The 21,245-nt window shown below is 35.3% G+C and overlaps 1 protein-coding gene across 1 annotated transcript; it reads right to left on the bottom strand.

Annotated features, from left to right (window-relative positions):
• Positions 1-201: 201 nt before the first annotated feature.
• On the bottom strand, positions 202-12,428 carry LOC104162124 (rho GTPase-activating protein 5-like). The gene is made up of 4 exons (XM_009700776.1): positions 12,359-12,428; positions 10,810-10,941; positions 8,968-9,073; positions 202-2,412 (listed from the first exon to the last, which is right to left on the bottom strand). Exons 2-4 carry the CDS (start codon positions 10,916-10,918, stop codon positions 2,082-2,084), a joined length of 546 nt encoding a protein of 181 aa, XP_009699078.1. The 5' UTR covers positions 10,919-10,941; positions 12,359-12,428; the 3' UTR covers positions 202-2,081.
• Positions 12,429-21,245: the final 8,817 nt, after the last annotated feature.

Here is a 21,245-nt window from a genome sequence, read left to right as displayed (position 1 = left end):
TAGACTTGTTTCCTGTACAGGTGATGCTTTGTCTATACCATATACAGTAGAAAAATAAAATCTTTAGCAACCTAGAAATAGTTTATAAAACTCTTGAAGTTTCGTTTTCTTTGCTAAACATGCCAAGATTAGGCTGACAACTATAAATAAAAGCTATATAGACCACAGGTAAAGTAGAACAAGTTAAGAATACTACAATTTACAGGACAGACTTTATTGTACTGTTAATTCCTGTGTGCTTTGCAATAGGAATAGGGTTGACTTTTCTTTTGTTTATGTTTTTTTAGAAAAGATAATTACTTGCAAGAATATAACACAATATCAAGATAATTTATAATATACATGTACTTCAAACAGCAGCTGGGTTCATGGTATCATAGTAATCTAGAATGATAATCCACGTCATAATCAGAAGTACAATACCTAGGACATAAGTGGGAAAGGCAATTTTTATTTTGGGAAAATGGAGCAAATCAAACTCTTAAAAGCCTTAATTCTCAAAATCATCTATTTACTATAATACATACAAGACGATCTTAAATCTTGTTATAAGTGAAGATTACAACAGTGACCATCATAAAGCTTTTTTTTTTTTTTTAAACGACACAAAACATTCTAGCAGCTGAGTGAGCCAAAACCGTTTTCTTCTTTGCAGACCTAAAAAGGTGTATTTTGAGCATGAAAGAAAAAAAGCTGCTATGAAAAGTCTCACAGGTAGTGTTTATCTATGGTCTCCGCTTTGCTACAACTTGTAACCTTCTAAAGTTTTTACCACTAACAAAATATTTAACCAAAACATTTGTTTAAATTAAGCAGCATTCTTTTACAGCAAAATTGGTACCAATGTAAAAGTAAAATAAATGAAAAAAAAAAAGAGATAATTTAAAAATATGGTGAAAAAAAAAATCAGTCATTTGAATTTTTAGTACAACACAGGAAAAAAATATGAATACAAGTTTATGTGATTTTATATATACACACTCCAAAGAGGTTAATTGTCAGTACCCAAAGTATTTATTGCTATGTATTAGCAATGCATTTTTGTATATCTTTAAAGGGTCACATAAAAATAGATTTAAAGAATAGATTAATTGAAGTCCTAGATTAAAACATTGTTTGGTTTAGAGAATTTTACTACAACAAAATTCATGTTTATGTATGAAAAGTTATATAACCTTATATGAAAATGTCATGAACTATTTTCTAAACACTACATGTATTCCCAAGTGGGAAAAATTAAAATATCTAAAATATATTAGATTAAGTTTACAAGACCATCAATGATCTTTTAAACATGCAGCTGTTTACAGAATTAAGTTTTACAAAATGTTTAGTTCAGTAATGGAACATAAAGAAAAAGTAGGCAACATCGAAGTTTTTGTACAATATTTGAAACTCACTTTTACAACAAGCATGTCCTTGGTATTGTGCTGTAAGAAATAATAAGCAAGTTCACCCACCCTTAACAAACTGTCCACAGGTTTACTTACAAGTAAAGATGGATGGCGAGGGATTGTAAAATTCTCAACAGTGCATTTTGCATTCTTCCATAAACCATCCTAAGCATACCATCACATAAGTAGCCAGGAGATTACAAAATAAACTATAGCTGGGCTTTAGTTGTTTACACAGAATGCTTGAATGTGAATAAAATTGCCAAAAATAGCATGTTAAATAACAAAAACAGCCATAAAGCAGGCTGTAAGCATTGAATGTTTCATAAATGTAATTTTTTTAATCATTAAATTTCTATAGAAAAATTTTATTCACAATATATTGTGACAAACTGTCACAGGAATGATATAGTGATTGCAATAAGGTATCATGCAGCAGCAGTTTTGTACTTTATAGCTATTTTTGCTTTTAAAAATTAAACCTCTCCAGTCATGCTTATCACATAAGTTTTTATCTGCAATGTGTACAAATGAGGAACACAGTACAGGCCATAACAAAAAGATGTCCAATCAGCTGGATGGGAATTATTTTTCATAAATATGAAGTACATTACTGTATCCTGAAACATGCATGTCTATAGCTTGTCTTTACTGTCCAGTGCCAGGCTGCCTGCAATCATCTTCTGTTTATATAATACCAAGAGGGTCTGCTGGTAATTGTGACTGTATCAGCTGAGGTTGCAGCGGTGGCGGTAACTGAAGAGGTACCATTGGTTCCACCATCTGCACTGCGTTGGAAGGCGGTGGCTGACACGTCACTGGGTTAGGTGCTTCTACAATCTCTCCGTTGTAAAAGAAAAATTGACACTGCTGAATGAAGGTCTCTACAACCGACTGGTGGATTTTGGTGGTAGAAAGAAACTCTCTGTTTTCAAAATCGGGTCTCATCAAAGTAGGCCAGAAACAAATTGATAAGTTATCAGCAGTCATCAAGTTGGTTTTATATTGCTGACTAACCCTGAAATAAGAACGACACGCACAGAATGAATTAAAACCAGTATGCAATCAACTACAAAGATTTTCATAGCTCTCTAACTGTAAGCATTATTATTAAACAATCTCCAGATTTTTGTTACTTTCCTCCAGCTACCCATTAAATTAATTGTTCTTGGGTTTTTTTAAGTGATTATGTGAAGAAAATTTAGAAACCATGACTTTTCCAGATTTGGATAGCTAACAAATATAAAACTGATTAAGCTTTTAATCCAGGAAGAAATTCAACATTCCCCCAATATTTTGAAGCTAATAATAATAAACAAACTTTAAATTTCTCAACCAGCTACAGGATTATAGAAAATTAAAATTTTGTCCATTAAAATATCTAGAAGAAAAATGAGAGAAATTGCTTCTTAGTGTAGGACAGGGAGATATTAACTAATACCTATGCCACTCAAAGAAAAAGGCATCACATTAGACCATGTTAAAAATAAACACAAAACGAAAAAATCAAGTATTGTTTAAAGCACACATCTGCAGGTTTTTTCATACTGACCAGCAACAGAATTTGGCCAAACTGTAAAGAACATCATCAGTGGAAATTTCACTAATATCAACACACATTAATTTTGTTTTATTTTTCAGTGTATAACGCAAAAGTTTCCAACTAGGTTTCTCTTCCTACAAGTTTCCTGCTTTTAAGCAGGGGCTCAAACAGGTTCTTCACTTATGATCTAATTCATTATTACAATACTATTACAAGAAAAAAAAACAACCAAAAAACAGTAAACCATCCTGTTACCAAATTTATCATCTACAATTAAATGCCTCCTCTGAAAAAACAAACTGCTTTTCATAGTAATAGGCTAAAAAAACCCAGGATATCAATTTTTTCTGAAAATACTCTGCATTCTAAAGAAACTTCACAATTTTATCTAGAAGTAATTAAACATACATGAAAATTTGTGTGTTAATAAATCTGACAAACACCTAAGATATTCATTCAGCTGGGAACATGCAATTCCTGTATTACAGTAAACAGCACAAAGGTAACTGAGCTACAGTTGTCCTGCAGAAACAGAAGGAAAATAGAGCTTCAGCAACTTGTCAGTTACAATTTTGATGATTAACAAGAGCAGACTGCAAGAATTTCTGACAGCTGGCTGCAGTCCATAGATTCAAAAGCTGTGAAGACCATTGTAAACACTAGAATTAATGTTATAAGAAAATATTTTCACTCATTTACAATGCATGTATAGTGGTGACTATAAAGGGTAGACTTCCATTTTAGCATGCGCATTACTTATTTCAAATAGTGTGAGGGTACACAAATATTGCCTCTAAATCTGCTTTGATTAAGTTTTGTCCAAGGGATGTTTGGATACTATTTCTGAGTGACAGTAATATTGATAATGTCTTTCCTAAAAGAATCCAAAAACATAAATGTAAGCTTACATTTTGCTTAGCATTTTTATTAGTTTTCTTCCTATACTGAATTCTTCTGTGTATAAATTACTTCTAGACTATACTCTAGAGATAGAGCAATGAGTGAGACTTATCAAGAATTAAATAAAATTTAAGTGTAAGACATCGTCATGGGACAATGAATATGTCAGACTTTTGCATCAGAACTGCCTTATCTTTTCCCTAAAATGAGTACAATTAAAAACATCAAAGGGTATTTCAAACTCAATAATGGTGTTTCATTCAAGAACAAACTACAAGAAGATAAACTATAAAACCAGGGAAAAAAATAGCACCTGCTATGTAATAAAACTGAAATAAAAGCCAGATCATCTATTTTGCAGACTGCTCTTTTCCTGTCATTTTTGCTCTGAATTCAACAATCTTTCAAGGGGCTTATTCAGTTGCATGGGATAAAATGTATACCCTCCGAGATCCTTAAGCACTTCTAGGTTTTGACTATGCGTTTGGTCTTCTCACACACCCTTTTTTCCCCCCCTTGTCATGAGTTCACTGCTTGCTGTTTCCCTCATATTGTTTCTTAAATCTGATCTGATCTACTCATAGACTGCTGCTGCTGTGGACAACAGGTGAAGTTTCATTCTTCCCATCTTCCTTCTCCCTCTCCGTCAACGTTGTCATCAGACCACAGGGTGTCTGAGATCAGCTAGTGTATTCTATAGAAAATCAGATTTCTCCTGTTTCTGTTTTCCTTTAGAACATGCTGCAGCTGCATAATCATTAGACCCAACAAATGAAGCAGTGGGAACCTATGGCTAGAAGCGAGAAAAGGAGAAGAGCATTGCACCTCTTTCACTGTTGCATCTCACAACTAGATTAAACATAATGAACAATCAACTTTATTCTCTTCTGTGTTTAAACTTGACCTCTGCCCTTTCTAACAGTAAACAAAAATCTACTAACCTGCATGCTATCTCCTACCAAACTTTCCCAAACTACATCAGAATCTTCTTGTAAGTGCTTAGCAAATGTCCACTCATCTTCTTTTATGTTCATTCAAAATGAAAAAATTAAGTCTGTTTCTCTTGATCCTGCCACCTTCCTCCACTGCAAACTCTTCAGGAACTTCAGGCTGTAAACACTCTCTATGATCAGACTTTTAAGAGCTGTACACCTATGTTTTCCCAGACTTCAGAAGCATATTATGCCATATTGGCCCTTATGCATAAAGGGAGTCATTATCAAAGAACAAACATACAACAAATATCAAAAAAGCCAATGTCAATCCAACACTGTCCTGTTTCAACTCCCTCTTTAAAACTCACTTCTGCTTACAGTTTATCAACCACAATTAGATAGGTAGTATGCTCTCAAAGGTGCTTATCACACTAAAGAAAAAATCATCTCGCTGTTGCCATTTATTATATTGTCATGGTTACTCGTCTCTTGTATTTCAATTGCAAACTCATCTGGATAACACTTGTACTTTCTGTTTCAATAACCAAGTCCAATGGTTGTAGATGCACCAAAATAATATCAATCACCAAGCAATGCTAACTACACAACACCACCACATTTGTTACTCTAATCACAGAATCAGTTTGGTTGGAAGAGACCTCTGGGATCATGAACTCCAACCTTTGCCCTAACACCACCATGTCAGCTAGACCATGGCACTAAGTGCCACGTCCCATCTTTTCTTAAACACCTCCAGGGATAGTGACTCCACCACCTCCCTAGGCAGCCCATTCCAATGCCTCAGGACTCTTTCTGTGAATAAATGCCTCCTCATTTCTAGCCTGAACTTCCCCTGGCACAGTTTCAGACTATGCCATCTTGTCCTGTCACTAGTTGCCTGGGAGAAGAGGTTGACCTCCACCTCAATACAGCCTCCTTTCAGGTAGTTGTAGAGAACAATAAGGTCTCCCCTCAGCCTCTTTTTCTCCAGGCTAAACAACCCCAGCTCCCTCATCCATTCCTCATCAGAGTTACCCTCCAGGCCCTTCACCAGCTTCATTGCCCTTCTCTGGACACGCTCCAGCACCTCAATGTCTTTCTTGAAGTGCGGGGCCCAGAACCGGACACAGTACTCAAGGTGCGGCCTCACCAGTGCCGAGTACAGGAGGCCAATCACTTCCCTAGTCCTGCTGGCCATACTATTCCTGATACAAGCCAGGATGCCATTGGCCTTCTTGGCTACCTGGGCACACTGCTGGCTCACGTTCAGCCAGCTGTCAACCAGCACCCCCAGGTCTTTTTTCCCCTGACCGCTTTCTAACCACTCTTCCCCCAGCCTGTAGTGTTGCATGGGGTTTTTGTGGCCGAAGTGTAGGATCCGGCACTTGTTCTTTTTGAACCTCATGTTGTTGGTCTTGGCCCATCGATTCAGCCTGTCCAGGTCAAATGGTCCAAGAATGTTTTACCCCATTTAACGAACAATTCATTTGACGAGCAACATTTCCATTTTAATTATATACTAGCAGTAATTTACCACAAATTACTCTCTTAAAAATAAATATAGACTGTAAAGAATTTAGTTGCAAGTTCCCTTTAAGATTCTGTACCCACCTATATCTACCTCTATATATACCCACACATACATATATGCAATTGCTTACACCCAAGCAGTTTTTTTGTTGAATGGAATGCAACTACCTGACACTGCAAATTAGACAAAAAATGACAGCCTTTCTTACTAAGAAAAGATTATTTTGTTACTAGCAACCCACAATGTAAATCATCAGTCATCATTAAAAGACAGTGGACTGGAGAGCAAAGGCCAGTGTACATCACTTAACGTTCTCCAGTAAGTTCCGCAATTAATATGTTTCATTTGTCTGTACATATGTATGCATTAGAACCTAATCAGGATTTTTTAAAATTATATTTAGCTCTTTTACTTGCAGCAATCCAGGTACTTGACACTGTGCATTCAGCTGTGCTATGCAAATAGGCGACTAGCTGAAGACTTTTGACAATTCAGAATTGCCACTCTTCCATGAAAATTTCTATCAGGTCCATTAAGAACTATTGAAACATTGCAGCTAACTGATAACTGTGTCAATTTTGAGATGTTTTGTTTTACTTCAGATACACTCAAGCACATCTTGCAATTTTGTAATATGTGAATGCATGGACTAATTATATCCATTGACATGATTTTATCTATTTTAGGGTCGAATTTGTATTTGGCAAAACTGCAATGGAGAAATGGATCTATTTCCCTGCAAAGGAAAATGGATAACTTTATAAAGGTTTAGCAAGTTGTATATGTGGAGAGAAGTGCAAAGGTAGGTGCCTAAATTCTGAAGTTTCTCATACATTCAGTGAAAAGAGAAGACTCCTTCTAAACCACAATACAGAGCACCTATATGTTCTCTGTTGACTAAACGGGGAAGTTAAATGGTCTCATTTTTGCCCCCACATTACATGCTCAATTACGTCGTTACAAATACCGGCAAAAACACAAACACACACACTAGTCCAGAACAATTTAACAACGTAAATGTCATTAAAAGCTTTTTGGCATATATACACAAAATGGTCTGGCTAGGAAGCACCACTGCAGAGAAGGACCTGAAAGTCCTGGTGGACAACAAACTGAACATGAGCCAGCAACGTGACTCTGTGGCAGAGGCAGCCAACAGCATCATAGGTTGTTTTAGGAGTGCTGCCAGCAGGTCTAGGGAGGTGATCTTTCCCCTCTATTCAGCACTGCAAAGGCCACATCTGGAGTATGGGGTCCAGCTTCAGGCTCTCCAGCACAACAGACACATGGACGTACTGGAGCAAGCCCCATGAAAGGACACAAAGATTATTAAGAGACTGAGGCTCTCCCAAATGAGGAAAGGCTGAGAAAGCTGGGACTGCTTAGCATAGAAAAGCTCAGGGGAAGTCTTATCATTGCTTTTAAATATCCAATAGGAGTGTGTAAAGACGATGAATTGAGACTCTTCTAAGTGGTGTCCAGTGACAGGACAAAAAGCAACAGGCGCAAACACACAGAGGAAATTCTGGCTGAGCATAAGAGAAGACTTTTTTACTGTGAGACTGACTGAGCACTAGCACAGGTTGCCCAGGGAGGCTGTGGAGTCTCCCTCCTTGGAGATACTGAAAACCCAATTGGACACCATCTTGGACAATCTGTTCTAGTTGACTCTGCCAAGGCAATAGGGTTGGACTAAATCTCCAAAGGTCCCTTACCACCTCAACAATTCTGTGATTCTGTCGAAAAATGCAGAAAAAAATATCACAAGTTAATTTTTAAGTGACAGCTTACTGGATAACAAAGGGGTTTTTTTTCAAAAAAGAGAGATATTTTAGCTTTGGCAATGTTTGGGGGTTTTTTTAATAACATAGTTAACGATCTCATTCAGTGGATTTCAGAGAATAATCCCATTTTAGCTGAAAAAGAAACATGAGTAAACTGGTCTTTTTCTTCCTGTTTTTATGACTGAATATTGCACACTTGTGCACATAAAGGGTCAGATTATAAGGTAGTATACATCTACTAATACCAGATTATTTTTGTAAATAGAGAAATAATTTTAAAGAGAAAACCATTAAATTTCCATGCAAAAGGCAAGATTTAGGAAGCAAGTCTAACCGCTTTACTGTTACTTACAGCTTTGATCTACATTTTACTTATTCAGCAAGGTTTTTGGGTGCTACATTTTAGATTCTGATTGAAGCTAGCCCTGCTTTAAGGGGTGGGTGGAGGGTTGTTTTAGACCAAATGACTTTCAGGTCCCTTAAAACCTGTATTAGTCAATAATTTTAATAGCTACTTCCTGAAAGGAGAAAAGAAAGGAGGAGGAGGAGGAAAGAAAGAAGGAGGAGGAGGAGGAAAGAAAGAAGATCTGTAACTGTGGCACACAGTTATTCTTTCAAGCTTTTTTTTGTGTACAATCATTCTTGCAACTTTATAGTAGCGATGATGCCAGATATTTACACATCAATAAAACCTGACAACAGAATATACAAACCTTTTCTAATCAGCTTCTAACTCCTAGCTTCATTTTCCACATTTATACTAACAGATGAGCAATGCAGCATGAAACTTTCAATTCTAGTAGTCAATTCATTGTTATTAACATAATCTTTTTTGCAATTGTTACAACTTAAACAAAATTTTAGTAGAAAAATACTAAACCTGTTTAGATGCGTTATTACATATTTGAAGACATCATAGTTCACTGGGTGGAATTTCTTCACAATTTCTTTTAACTCGTGTAGCCGTTCTGTCTTATCCATGATTTCTATAGAAATAAGCAACATTTTCTGACACCTCTAGAAAGACATACTGAATAAAGTGTTGCTAAATCTTCTTCCTAGTATAATGGTACAGATAAGCTACTCCACAGAGAAATATCAAGTGAGAAAATATTTCATAAAATTCCTATCTGCATATACTATTGCATAGAATAACTTTTTTATTATAGAGGTAACTATCTAAACACTAAAATATTTTTCTATATTTAAGCAGAATTATTTCTCTGTGTTTAAACAGCAATGAATCACTTGATTAAGCTCATGTTGGCTTGTAGAATGATAACTAACAACGTGACAGGGTCATTTCTTGTTAAATTTTCCTCTGCTTGCAAAATGTTATGACTTAGATCTGTAAGATTTATTCAGACTGAAGTTTCGTAACGATCTGGGGGAAGGAAGACATTCACTTGAACTTAGAATATCTTAAGCTCATCAGTTATTCAAATAATAAAAAAAATTATCATTGAGCCTGGTGCAGCTATTTTAAATATACTGTTTAAAGGAGAACAGGGATTTTCAGAGGCCCAAGGGACATTATTTAATGCTTCAAAGAGGAAATAAGCAACATGTAAAAAAGGACTATGAAAAAAAAATAACATTTAAAAAAACCAAACAAACAAACAACTAATACTGCTGCTAAAACACTTGTGGAAAATACCACTAAAGTATTGTAGAACCATACATTCTGCAGAATATACTTCTATTCCATGATGATTCATATCATAAAAAGGAATACAAGCTCACCTCTATTACTTGACTACATAGTTAAAGAAATTTGATATACCCCAGTACCATAGAAATAATATTAAATATGCTTCAATATAACCCAAATAGATCTTTAAAGCAGTATTAATGGCATTTTAAAACAGTAAGTCCACTTATATTCTAAGCTATTACATGTTTTGACTGAAATTTAACTGATAAACTTTTAAGAAAAAATAAAACCTAACTAATTCCATTGAACAAGCAATTTGCCTGAAAAGTACGGCAGAAATAGGTATCTACAGCTATCGTCCAAAAGGACAAAATTTCTAATGGACTATATGTTAATCAAGTCCATGCCCAAGCCTTAGGTTTACACTAGTCTTTTCATGTTTTGAACAAAAGTAAGTGTTAAAAATAGCGTCTGTCACAGCTGTGTCCTGCAAAAATGCATAGCAGTCTTTTTCTGAAACAGTTTGCTGCTAATACAAGACAGATATTCTTTAAAAGAGGAGAACAATTCGGTCATTTCACTTGGAAGTGTCTGAAAAATGTTTGTAAGGCAAATGAAATTAAGCATTTCATCTTATAAGGAGTTCAAAAAGAATTTGGAAAAAATCTAAAACAGAATTACCATAATATTCCATAGATGTGTCTGATTTCTAAACCCTTATATTCTACAGAAGGTAAGACTTTCTGAATTCAAGGGTTTTTTTCCCCCTGATAACAACTGCAATACAGTTCCAAGAGCTTTCATCATATGCAGCACTAATACAGAAGGCAAGAAAAGTAGATTTCTCCAATTAAATTTTCTAGGAAAAGGAGAAATAATAAGCCACAACTTATCTAGAAAAAATAAAATATTATGTTTGTTTCATCATACAGTTCTGTTAATTTTAAAGAATATAAAAAATGTACATGTCTAAGCAATTTTAAAAAATACTTCAGTGCAGCTAGTCCTTTGCAATAAGGGCAATCAATATAACATAATTAGATTAAGACAAGATCGTTTATTACTTACTTGATGTTTCTAACAACTCTTGATGCAAAGAGTAAGGAATTAATGGATCTGGCAGATCTGCAAAAAAAGCTTTAAGAGCCCCAGCCACTGCATTTACTGTTACTCCCATAGACTCTAGACTGATATTATGATCTGTAAAACAAAATTAAACAGCAGTGTAAGTAAAACCTACAGGTATCATTCCTTATAGTATTTGATGAAAACAAGAATTTAATCAAAACACTGAAAATGAAAACGTTGCCAAATATTTGTTAACAAATGCACAAAAAGGTGAAGCTATGCATAAGCTGCCGTCACTCTGACCCACATCTGAAAGAAAATCTGACAGTAGAAGAAAACAGCAGGAGATCAGAAAAATAAAATTGTCTAATTCTCCATGCAGACTTAAATGCTCTTCTATTTGCCACTGACTGGCTTCTGATTAATCAATTTTGCCCAGTAAGTTTTAAATTCTATTTCCCAAAATTTTGTTAAAAACTGGTACAAGGCACATCAATTTGCAGAATTCATGTGACCATGTGAAGCCTTTTAAAAAAGGACAAGAAAACATACCAGTGGCCATATATAGATATATAATCTACTGCTAGATTCCCAAATAACAGAAGCTTATATTTCATAATTAGAGATTTTTTTTTTAATTGAAATTTGTAATAATTAAGTCATGCTACATAATTTTTAAACCACAACTAGAAGTGGAAGCACTGTAAGCCGCAGAACTTCAAGTATTTAAAAACTGCGATTTTGAAAATGCTAAATTTACTTTTCAAAAGTCCACTCCACCTGAAACTCTGGAACATCCTTTAATAAGGTGACTGAAGAAAATCTGGCATTATACTCAGATTATCTGAAAGAGCCTAGTGAGGTATAAAAAACTAGTACATTTATTTTCCTTATCATCTAGGAGGAATTTTACTATTTTTCAAAGGCTGAACTTCATTATTAATATCCAAGAACTTTCAAGAAGTGTTCTCCTTTTGAGATACCAAGTGAGATCATAAATTACATGAGAAAACAGATGGAAAAAAATAATGCTGACCCTCTCTCTTAACACATCAAAGTGAATGGCATAATCTACCAATCATATTCCAGTATATTCTAGCACGAGAAAGGTTGTGTTAGAAATTTATTATCAAGATTTAATTGTTAATCCGTATTATTCAAGAGAGCTTTCAATAAAATAAGTATAAAGAAGTACTACATTTGGGGGGCATAAGAGGGGGAAGTGAACACCTTAATGCCCAGGACTGATGAACTATTAACATAAGGAGCAGCTAGGACTGCATTTGAGCTCTTTTAAACACTAGAATACCGCCTAGAAAATATTTAAACAGCACTTAAAGCCAGCTGCAACAAGATTCTATCCCATCTTTGGTTTATAAACAGCTTCACTGGTAATAACCTGGACTATACCAATACAACCTGCCAGAGCATTAAGTACTCAGTGCTATGGAAGTCAGTTGGAAATTGCAACCCTTTTATATTGCACTATGATAAATCCATGGAGAATTCAAGTTCTGTTTTGGCTTTAAATAATAAAATCTGTCATTACCTTGATCAAATTGTTTCTGAATGTTGTCTTGATCCGTTTTATTCCCACTAACACGGTACAGGCCTTCAGTACATAATCCTTAGAAGGGGAGGGAAAACAAAAAAATATTCAAAACCAAATTTATATACTACAGAGCAAAACAGAGCTTGTCATAATCACCAATTCAGAAACCAAAAGTAGGAATACAGATCTTAAGTACCTAAAAAGTAACATGGTAACCAGTATAGTGATATAGGACTACCAAAACACAAAATACCGCTATTCCATTTAATAGGAATCAGAGGAAACCACATTGTAGGGTAACAAGAACCTGACTGCAAGCATTTGTGGAATAATTTACCCAAAAGTATTCTCTTCCTGATCTCTACTAGACTGCTGTTATTTGCATCTTCTTTTTAATCACCAAAAATCAATTCTGGGGTTTGCACAATTTGGGCGTAACAACTTACTATGGCAAGCAATAACACACTAACAAAATACTGTGCAGAAAAATCAAGCATTTGTAATTGATTCCTGATTTTTTAACTACATGGTGTAAGACACTCCTGTATGAGATAAGGATTTAATCTTCTAACATACTTTCCCTTTTACCATTTATATTTTATAAACTTTGCATCCATTTCTTCTCACTTCTTTTCTAAGGTAAATTATCACATCATTACAAGTCTTTAAGGCACAGGGGAAAAGGGTAAAAGGAGAAGGGTATTAGGAAGCAGAGGTTCTCCAGGCTTCTCATTGCTACTTTGTTTTACTCTACATTATGGAGGCATCATAAATACAGCAGCCATACTAGGTAAACAACATTAAAAAATACACCTTTATTATGCAAACACACACACACACACACTTGCTCACTCCACTCCAGTGATTATGCTTCCTATCACATTGCTATCCTTTTTGCCCACAGCTACTCACTGAATGAAAGTGTCCATCTTGCTAATCACACCATTACCCAAGATCTTTTTCTTTGTTAATTTAGAACCCCTTAAGGAATACAAGCAGTTTATAATATTACAGTAATTCTCCAAGTTACCTTTATGGGTGCAAAATTATCTATATGCTAGATCTCCATAACAATACATAGTTCTATTTAAAAATTCACAAGTTTTAGAGCTTTATGAAATCTCTTGGCTTTTTACCATCACAGTCCAGTAATTGGATGCATTTTAGATTATCAGATCAATACGTAACTCCTCTGTCACACCTCAGTCACCAAGTGTGCCTTTTAAATTACCAATGAACACCAGTAATCCTGTTACAATGCTCAAAGTACAGAAAGCATTTAACTGCTTCATACTGCTGGGAAATCCATACCAATTAATTTGATATCAACTCTTTAACTCAATTCTTCCTTCTTAATGCCTCGACAATTCACATGTCTCTTTACCAGCTGCATCAAGGCTATTTTACTAAGCTTTTCTTCAAGAAACATTTATATCTACCATTTAGCTTTCCAAATTCATAGCCAAGAGTTTTCTCTTGTAAATATACACCACCTAAACAGTCCTTTCAAAAAAACTCAGCCTCATTCACTGATGTCCTCAAAAAGCACCAGGAGGTATAATTTGGTGGCACAGGGCAAAAAGTGGATTCAATGATTCAATGATTTCCACAGCTGGAAGGGGTTTCAAACCTGTCTTCAAAAGAATGCCCCGAATGTGCTACATGCTATCACAGGCAGAAACACTTTGCATTTCTCTTCCAGAAGTTGTAAAGAAAGAAATACAAAAAAATCACTGGTAGATAAGAACAAGCTAGGATGGAGATTCTCTTTGTTTAGTATGGGAAAGTTCTCAGCTGGAGACAGTACAGCCCCAGGGTATTCTGTGTTTTATCCAACAACTATTCAATTTCTGTCTGCACAAAAGGAACTGAATGTGCTGCAATAGCATTTTCTAAGTAGTCTGATCCTGTCACTGTTTAGTAGGAGTGTTTAAACCTTGAATACTTGAACTGGGCTGCTCTGGAGACAGAGATGGTCTATTGCAGTATCTGGGTGCTTCTCCCCTCCACCCTCTATTTCATCATGTAGTAGACATCTCTTTGTTCAGACCAGTACAGCTCTGAGAAACATAGAAAGACAACTTAGAGAACTTCAGAAGATTTTCAGGTTAAACAAGGAGACGCCTACTGAATTTAGGCATCTTCCAAAAAACAGCTAAGTGCTGCAATTCTGGATTAAGCTAACCAAATTTGTCTTTTAAATTCCTCAAGCAAAAATAATTTTTCTTGCTTGTATATTCTAGAAAGTAACACTTCATGAAACGGTTGGTCAACTGTCATTATACAGTTTCTCTAAGGCACACAAGGAGACCAGTTTAGTCTGCTTGTGTGCATACACACAGCTTGAAGTCTGAAAGTATACTTTTTAGTAATGCTTCAATTCTCTGTTGTTTTTTATTATCCAACCAGGTCTTTGCAATGCTTGTTACATCAGGATCTTCACCAAGTATAAGACACTAGTTCACTAGTTTTAACTTTTAAATTTCTTGTGTATCTGTAATGTATATCCGTATTGAGAGATAGAGTGCACATAACTTTTTTTTTTTTCTTGATGGCTTTTTAAAAATTCAGTTCCTTCATCTGCAAGCCTGCTGATTTTTTCAGAATTCTTATCCATGTTCTTATCCTGCTTCCTTTCTGGTCCAGCTGTAATTGTCAAGATATCCTTACTGGACACAATGGCTGTTGTAATATTATATATCAGAATCATCTGATTTATTTGCTTCTCTGTCCTGCTAGCTTTACTACACCTTTAGGTTTAAAAAATTAGATCCTCCTTATTTCACACCACAATAGCCTACATTTACTTCAAGACAGAGTTCATCTCCTCTATCTAAACTATTGCTTTGTCAAAGTACCTCCTAGTGCCTAATAAATTCTTTTCTTGTGCCTTCTTTTGTGCTGCCGGTTATGGTCAGGATTCCATCCCATCTAACTGGAACTTCACATGGGGCTGAAAGCGTTTCAAAGAAAATGAGCAAGGTGGATCTGTACCTATATGCATACTTAGTTTGTAGGACACTTCCCTTCTTAGGCACCAACATATTTCACAACTCTTGGTTCCTCCATAGAACACGCTAACTTCAGCACAAGGGCAGACCAAAGTCTACCTGGTGTAACATCCAGTTTCCACACCAGTAAGTAGTATATGCTTGAGGAGAGAGGTAGCAAGAGCATGAGAGGAAAAAAACCAAAACAAAACAACACAGCAATTTTTCTGTGGTATATCCTTCCTAGCTTCCTGCAGATGGTAGCTTACATAGGCTTTTGCATAAGGCGTTGTAATAGTCACTTTGGGGGATTTATCCTCCACGAATTCGTCCAAACCCCTTTAAGTCATTTACTTGTGGTCTTTACAACAACCCACGGCAAATGCAGTTTTGTAATTCAGGAATGTACATCACAAAAGCACACTGGATTATGCTCAGTACCTGAGGTTTTCATGAAATCTTTTTTTTTCTTGATGAACAAGAAGGAATAATTCCCAGCACCCGTTTTTTAAATGTGTATCATTTCCCTTCCTCAGAAATTTTCTAAGCTAATCAATTCAGTCCCTCTTTATCCAAGAGTTACTATTACTGTCATATGCAGTATCTTTTCCAATTCTTTTCTACTCTAAGACAGACTGACCCAAATTGTAACCAGCATTCAAACTGTGTGCATACCATGGAATTACATAATAGCATGGTTTTTCCCCATACCACTCACTCTCATAATTCTTTTATGTCTTTTTGCTTGCTTGCAAGTACTGAGAGTTGAAGTTTTCAGACAGCTGTCTACGATGATTTTAAAGCCTCTTCCTGAGTGACAACAACTATAGTAATATTTACCCTGTCGAAAAGTTACACGGTATCTACCAACTTGACATCCACAGCCAGGTTCCACTATCACTGTTCTGTCTACATTTCTCAATATATGCCATCTAATCATGGCAAGTCTGTCTCTCCCCAGATTAATTCCTTCCCCTACAGTAACCAGTCAAACTTTTCAGGAATCATTCTCCACTACAATAGCTGAGACTATCATTCTCACACTTACCTTTGTAAATTTTGTGATCTATATAGTTCTATAATTTTATTCCACAGGTTGACCTGTTGACTCTTCTCAATCTCTATGCTACCCAGACTACTCAAGACTAAAGAAATCACCACCTTACTGATCCAGAATGGTGATTTCTACGTACACCTGGAATACATGTAATTTCAGAGCAAAGAATCCAAACTCTTTTCAAGTAAGAGTCTAGAACTAAATTTACTTACATAAGTTACATTTAAAATTCTACATTTAATGTGTTCTTATCTGTGCATATCAACACTGGCATTTAAAGATCCATGACATTCAAATCACACACTGAAAACCAGAACCAAAAATAAGTCTCTTACTGCTTCTTGAAATAAAATAATTTATAGAATATTGAAATGTTCAATAAAAAGTAAGCAGTGTAAGAAAATAAGCAGCACTTTTACAAAGACTCAAAAAATACGAAGCTCTCATCCAATGCTGAATTAACATTTCTATAATTTACATTAACCAATTATTAAACAAGCTCTCAATCATTTTATGAAGTGTCACTCAATCACATATTTCATGGCCTGTTCATTTTGAAAAAAAGAGTAAAAGACTTCCATTAATGTCACATGACAAACATGCCTAGGAAAAGGTAGGTGCATTCTTTACTACATTAAAAATGGGTGACATCTGAAGATACTCTAATTTTCCAGGCATATTAGCTGCTTGCCCACTTTGAGCCTGGAGAAAGCTAGGGGAATAAGAGGAGCAGCTTAATTCTTTCAAGCGCTCTGCAAAAGATACCAACATTTTGGTCCTAGCTGCATTGTTTAGGAATTCTTTACATAATTCCCATGATGTTTCCTTTGAAGAGACACCTTAATTAGCAATATAGCTCAAGTGCACAACATGTGTTTATGAATATTTCAAAACATATTTGTTTATAGTTTTCAGTGATTCTCACACACTAATAAATTAACGCATGTGCTCCTCCCCCATCCGTCTGGTAGTCAGTCTTGCGTTAGGAGAAACAGCTGATGCCTGTTTTCCCCTCCTCTTGAGTTTGGACAGGGTTTCCTCCCTGTTGATTAATTCCAAAGTTGCAAAACAAACTGGTGTACAGTTTCCTAACTACTGAAACCTATTTTATAGTGATCACAGCAGGGATCCTCAGGAGGTCATCTAGTCCAACCTCCTGCTATAACAAAGGTCAATGCTGAATTCAGACTGGTTGCTTATCTAAATCTGATCTTGAATATCTCCAAGGACAGAGAGCCCAGTCTCTTCGGGCAACCTGAACCGGTGCTTAAATAATCCTCAGAGCAAGAGTTTTTCCTTTCTTTCTAGTTGGAACCTCATATTTTAATGATCATTGTCTAATTCTCCTGCCACATACTTCCAACACTTTAGCCTGGGTGCACCTTCTCAGTAACCTACTCATACGTATGGGAAGCCACTTTTGGGTATCTCCTCAGCCTTTCCCTCTCCAAGCTGAACAAACCCACAGGTCAGGAGCTCCAGCCCCTGACCCTCTCCTGCTAGACTCAATCTAGTTTGTCAACACCTTTCTTGTAGTTATTTCAGATGAGGTCCAACTGCAGAGTAAAAATGAATAATCACTCCTGCTGCTGTAGTGCCTACCCTTCTGTTGGGACAGAAGGCATGTTAGCAGGATGCACTGCTGACTCATGCTTAGCCTATTCTCCACCATGACCCACAGATCCTTTTCAGCAGCATGCTTTCATAAAAGTGGCAGAAGCATACAGCAGGAGAGGATCTTACCAGCTGTTACAGCGTTTCTTATGAAACTACCCTCAGAATGCTGGATCTCATACACCAGGCCAAGGGGGATGGCCACTCTTGTCCCGTTCTGTTCTCTTTGCTCAACAGGACAGATTCCTAAAAGCCTCCAGCTTTCCCAGGCCCTTTGAATACAAGGGGAGATAATCCACCTTGAACTTCTGGATTTTGCAGCCACTATGAATATAATTCAATGATTTACCAGCATTTTTACCTCAACAGGTGTTGCTGACTCATTTTCTTTGACTATTTCTACCCAAACCTCATTCTCTGGATACAAACTTTGCATTATAAATACTTCCAATGTCAAAATCTGGCCTCGTGGCAGATTCAGTGTAAAAGGCCTGGGTATAACTTAAGTGAGAGGGAAATTCACAAAAGGCAATATTCTTTTACTCAAGTTACCTCCAAAATTGTAAATTTAACAGCATTATAAAAAGGTATAAATATCAAAAGCAGTAAATATTGTGTATATATCGAGTACAAATTTTTTTTATTTCACCTATAGCTCTCCACAGACATCATGTAAGACATTAAATGACATGTGGCTCTGTCAAATTCCTTCTTTATTCCATTCCTTGCCTCACATAAATTGAGTAACTAAATTATTAAAATACATATTATTCTAATAAGCTTCTCTTCCCTCAATTGTTTCATGTAGAATTAACACTATATTAATGCTATCAGTTCTCTATGAAGTACAGAATCTAAAATTTCTAATCTTGTCAATGAAGTACATGGACAGCAACATTCTAAAAAGGTTTTTTTTTAATTATTTGAAAACCCAGAGGAAAAAATTATTAAAATACTGCTATTATGATTAGAGTTGAATATAGTCAAGAGCTAAATTTATGAAATGGCAACACTGTGCTAGTATTCATAATATTAATTTGATGCTTCCTTGGTAAACAGAATGATATTAAATTTATACTAAACTTTTCATGAATGCATAGCTATGTATACAAAAAGTAAATCTAAAACATCAACTAAAAAAATACTGAAATATTAAAAAACCCCTCATATGCTAATACTATCAGTTAGCATGAGTAATTTTTTCCCAAATTATTATAAGTTTGGGAAAGTTAAAAATAATCCACAACAGTATGTGTTGAATAGCACATAAACAGTACTTGAAATTAAATTGGTGGCATGTAAAACAGCATGAAATTTTTACTAACAAAACACTCAAGCTACAAACTTGCCATAAACATGTAAACTTTTTACACTTAAAATCATTCAATAGGTATTTGTACATGGTATTGCAATATAAAGTTCAAATCAAATATAATCAATATAAATCAAAACAATACAAAGTTCAAATCATATCATATGAATGTTTTGTTGAAGTTAAACATTAAATTAGCCTTCAGAAATCTGCGTTCCTCTCTCTCTCAAACAAAACTATCAGAGTATCAGGATATCTTCCTTACTCTCTACACGTTAATTCCTAGAGAAACAGAGAATTCATGCTATTAATACAGTTAACAAACAGTTTTAACTTCAAAAGTGATCTCAATTCTGCTGCCTACATTTAGAAAAAATTAGTTGTATTTAAAAACAAAGTAATGTTCTACATTGGATATATTTTTTTAAAAAAATTAGCAGTTCTTTTTTTTTTCCCCAGCACATCTTATCATAGCGCCATTACTTCTATACAGAAACAGCCACTACAATTTTCTTAAAAATCAAAACTGACTGAACTCTAGTGTCCCAGCTGAAAACATTTCCATAAATCTAATTTCCCTGTTAAATACATTTCCACAAATCTAGTTTGCAGAAAACTAATACACTTAAAAAGTTCATTTCAAGTGAGGTAACAAAATGATCTTCTATTCAGTTCATCAGGAGAAAGCAACAAAATACACCAGAACAACTGTATCATTAAAATATTATTTTGGAAGCCCATAACCGAAAATAACTGCCAAAGTCAAAAAGCCAATTTAAGTAGCTGCCCTCAAGAGCAAGTTATACTGATTTGCAAAGAACATGACAGAGGTAAAACCAGACAAACGTCAGGACCTTATACATTACACTATGTCACTAATGATAGAAAAGTGTTTCTATAGTCTGCAAAAGGCTACAGATAAGATCACAAGAGAATGAGTTTTCCTGAAAACATTATATACATTTATACCAAGACATTTAGTGGAAAACGTGATAATTCACTGTTATCAAGTTATTTACCTGAAAGACAAAAATTCTTTTGATCATCTTGTTCAATGAACCAACACGAAAGAGCTCGGACAACCAACTAAAAGATTACTCATCCTGCTATAATTAAATGATTTAAAAAATGAAAGGCTTGGATAGAAAAAAGGTTTTCCTATAATCACGGACAATATGTAAACACACAAGCAAAGTTTGTTGACGATATTTAGCCAAGCTTTCCTCATTCCTTATCCAGAATTGACCATGTTATTAAACTTAAGATAATCTCACATGGTATTGTACAAATTTTTTTTAAACCAATATGTTCCAACAAGACAAAGTATTATGTGCTATTGCTGCTTTGTACTATTAGTATCAGCAACAGCACTCACTGCTGCTGAAATGGAGGTTCTGATACATACTTATTGCTTATTAGGTTTAGATCTGCTCAAGTATTAACCACTTCGCTCCCTCAAGTTTCTACTTCTAGTACTATCAAAAAGATTCCAAAGGGATTCAAGCCCTAGATTATCTTTCAAAAACAGAAATTAGTTGACTCCATAAAGCTAAAGCAGCTCAGAAGAAAACTTCTTGTTGGAAAGTATCATACTAAACAGGAACACACATGAAATATCTACATCTGTAGGCTCTGACTTAGGATCCCTTATCTCTACCAGATCTTTCTTTACTCTGACAGGATCCACATGGCTACTTCAAAAGAAAAATATAAATAAATCTGTTGATTTATGAAAGGCTAGGACTTTTCAGCTCCTGGATTTACTTTAATTTTTCAAAATTGCCCCTCTTTACTGATGTACACTTTTTTTTTTGGGTGAGGAGGATATTCCAGAACGGTATGGTAAAACAAAAATCTGATGGTATTTTCTGCATGCGCTCAATTCTTTAAGGTTTATGGTGGAGCAAGAAT

This window comes from Cariama cristata, unplaced genomic scaffold, assembly GCF_000690535.1.
Source record: "Cariama cristata isolate BGI_N322 unplaced genomic scaffold, ASM69053v1 scaffold14395, whole genome shotgun sequence".
In the NCBI taxonomy this organism is placed as follows: Eukaryota; Metazoa; Chordata; class Aves; order Cariamiformes; family Cariamidae; genus Cariama; species Cariama cristata.
This window is presented reverse-complemented; position numbering and strand designations above follow the sequence as displayed.

Coding starts and splice junctions, on each gene's coding strand:
- LOC104162124 (XM_009700776.1), bottom strand. CDS start 10,918: ATGGGAGTAACAGTAAATGCAGTGGCTGGGGCTCTTAAAGCTTTTTTT. Junction 9,074..10,809: donor AGAGTTGTTAGAAACATCAA/GTAAGTAATAAA, acceptor TTATTTCTATAG/AAATCATGGATAAGACAGAA. Junction 2,413..8,967: donor GTAATAACGCATCTAAACAG/GTTTAGTATTTT, acceptor TTCTTATTTCAG/GGTTAGTCAGCAATATAAAA.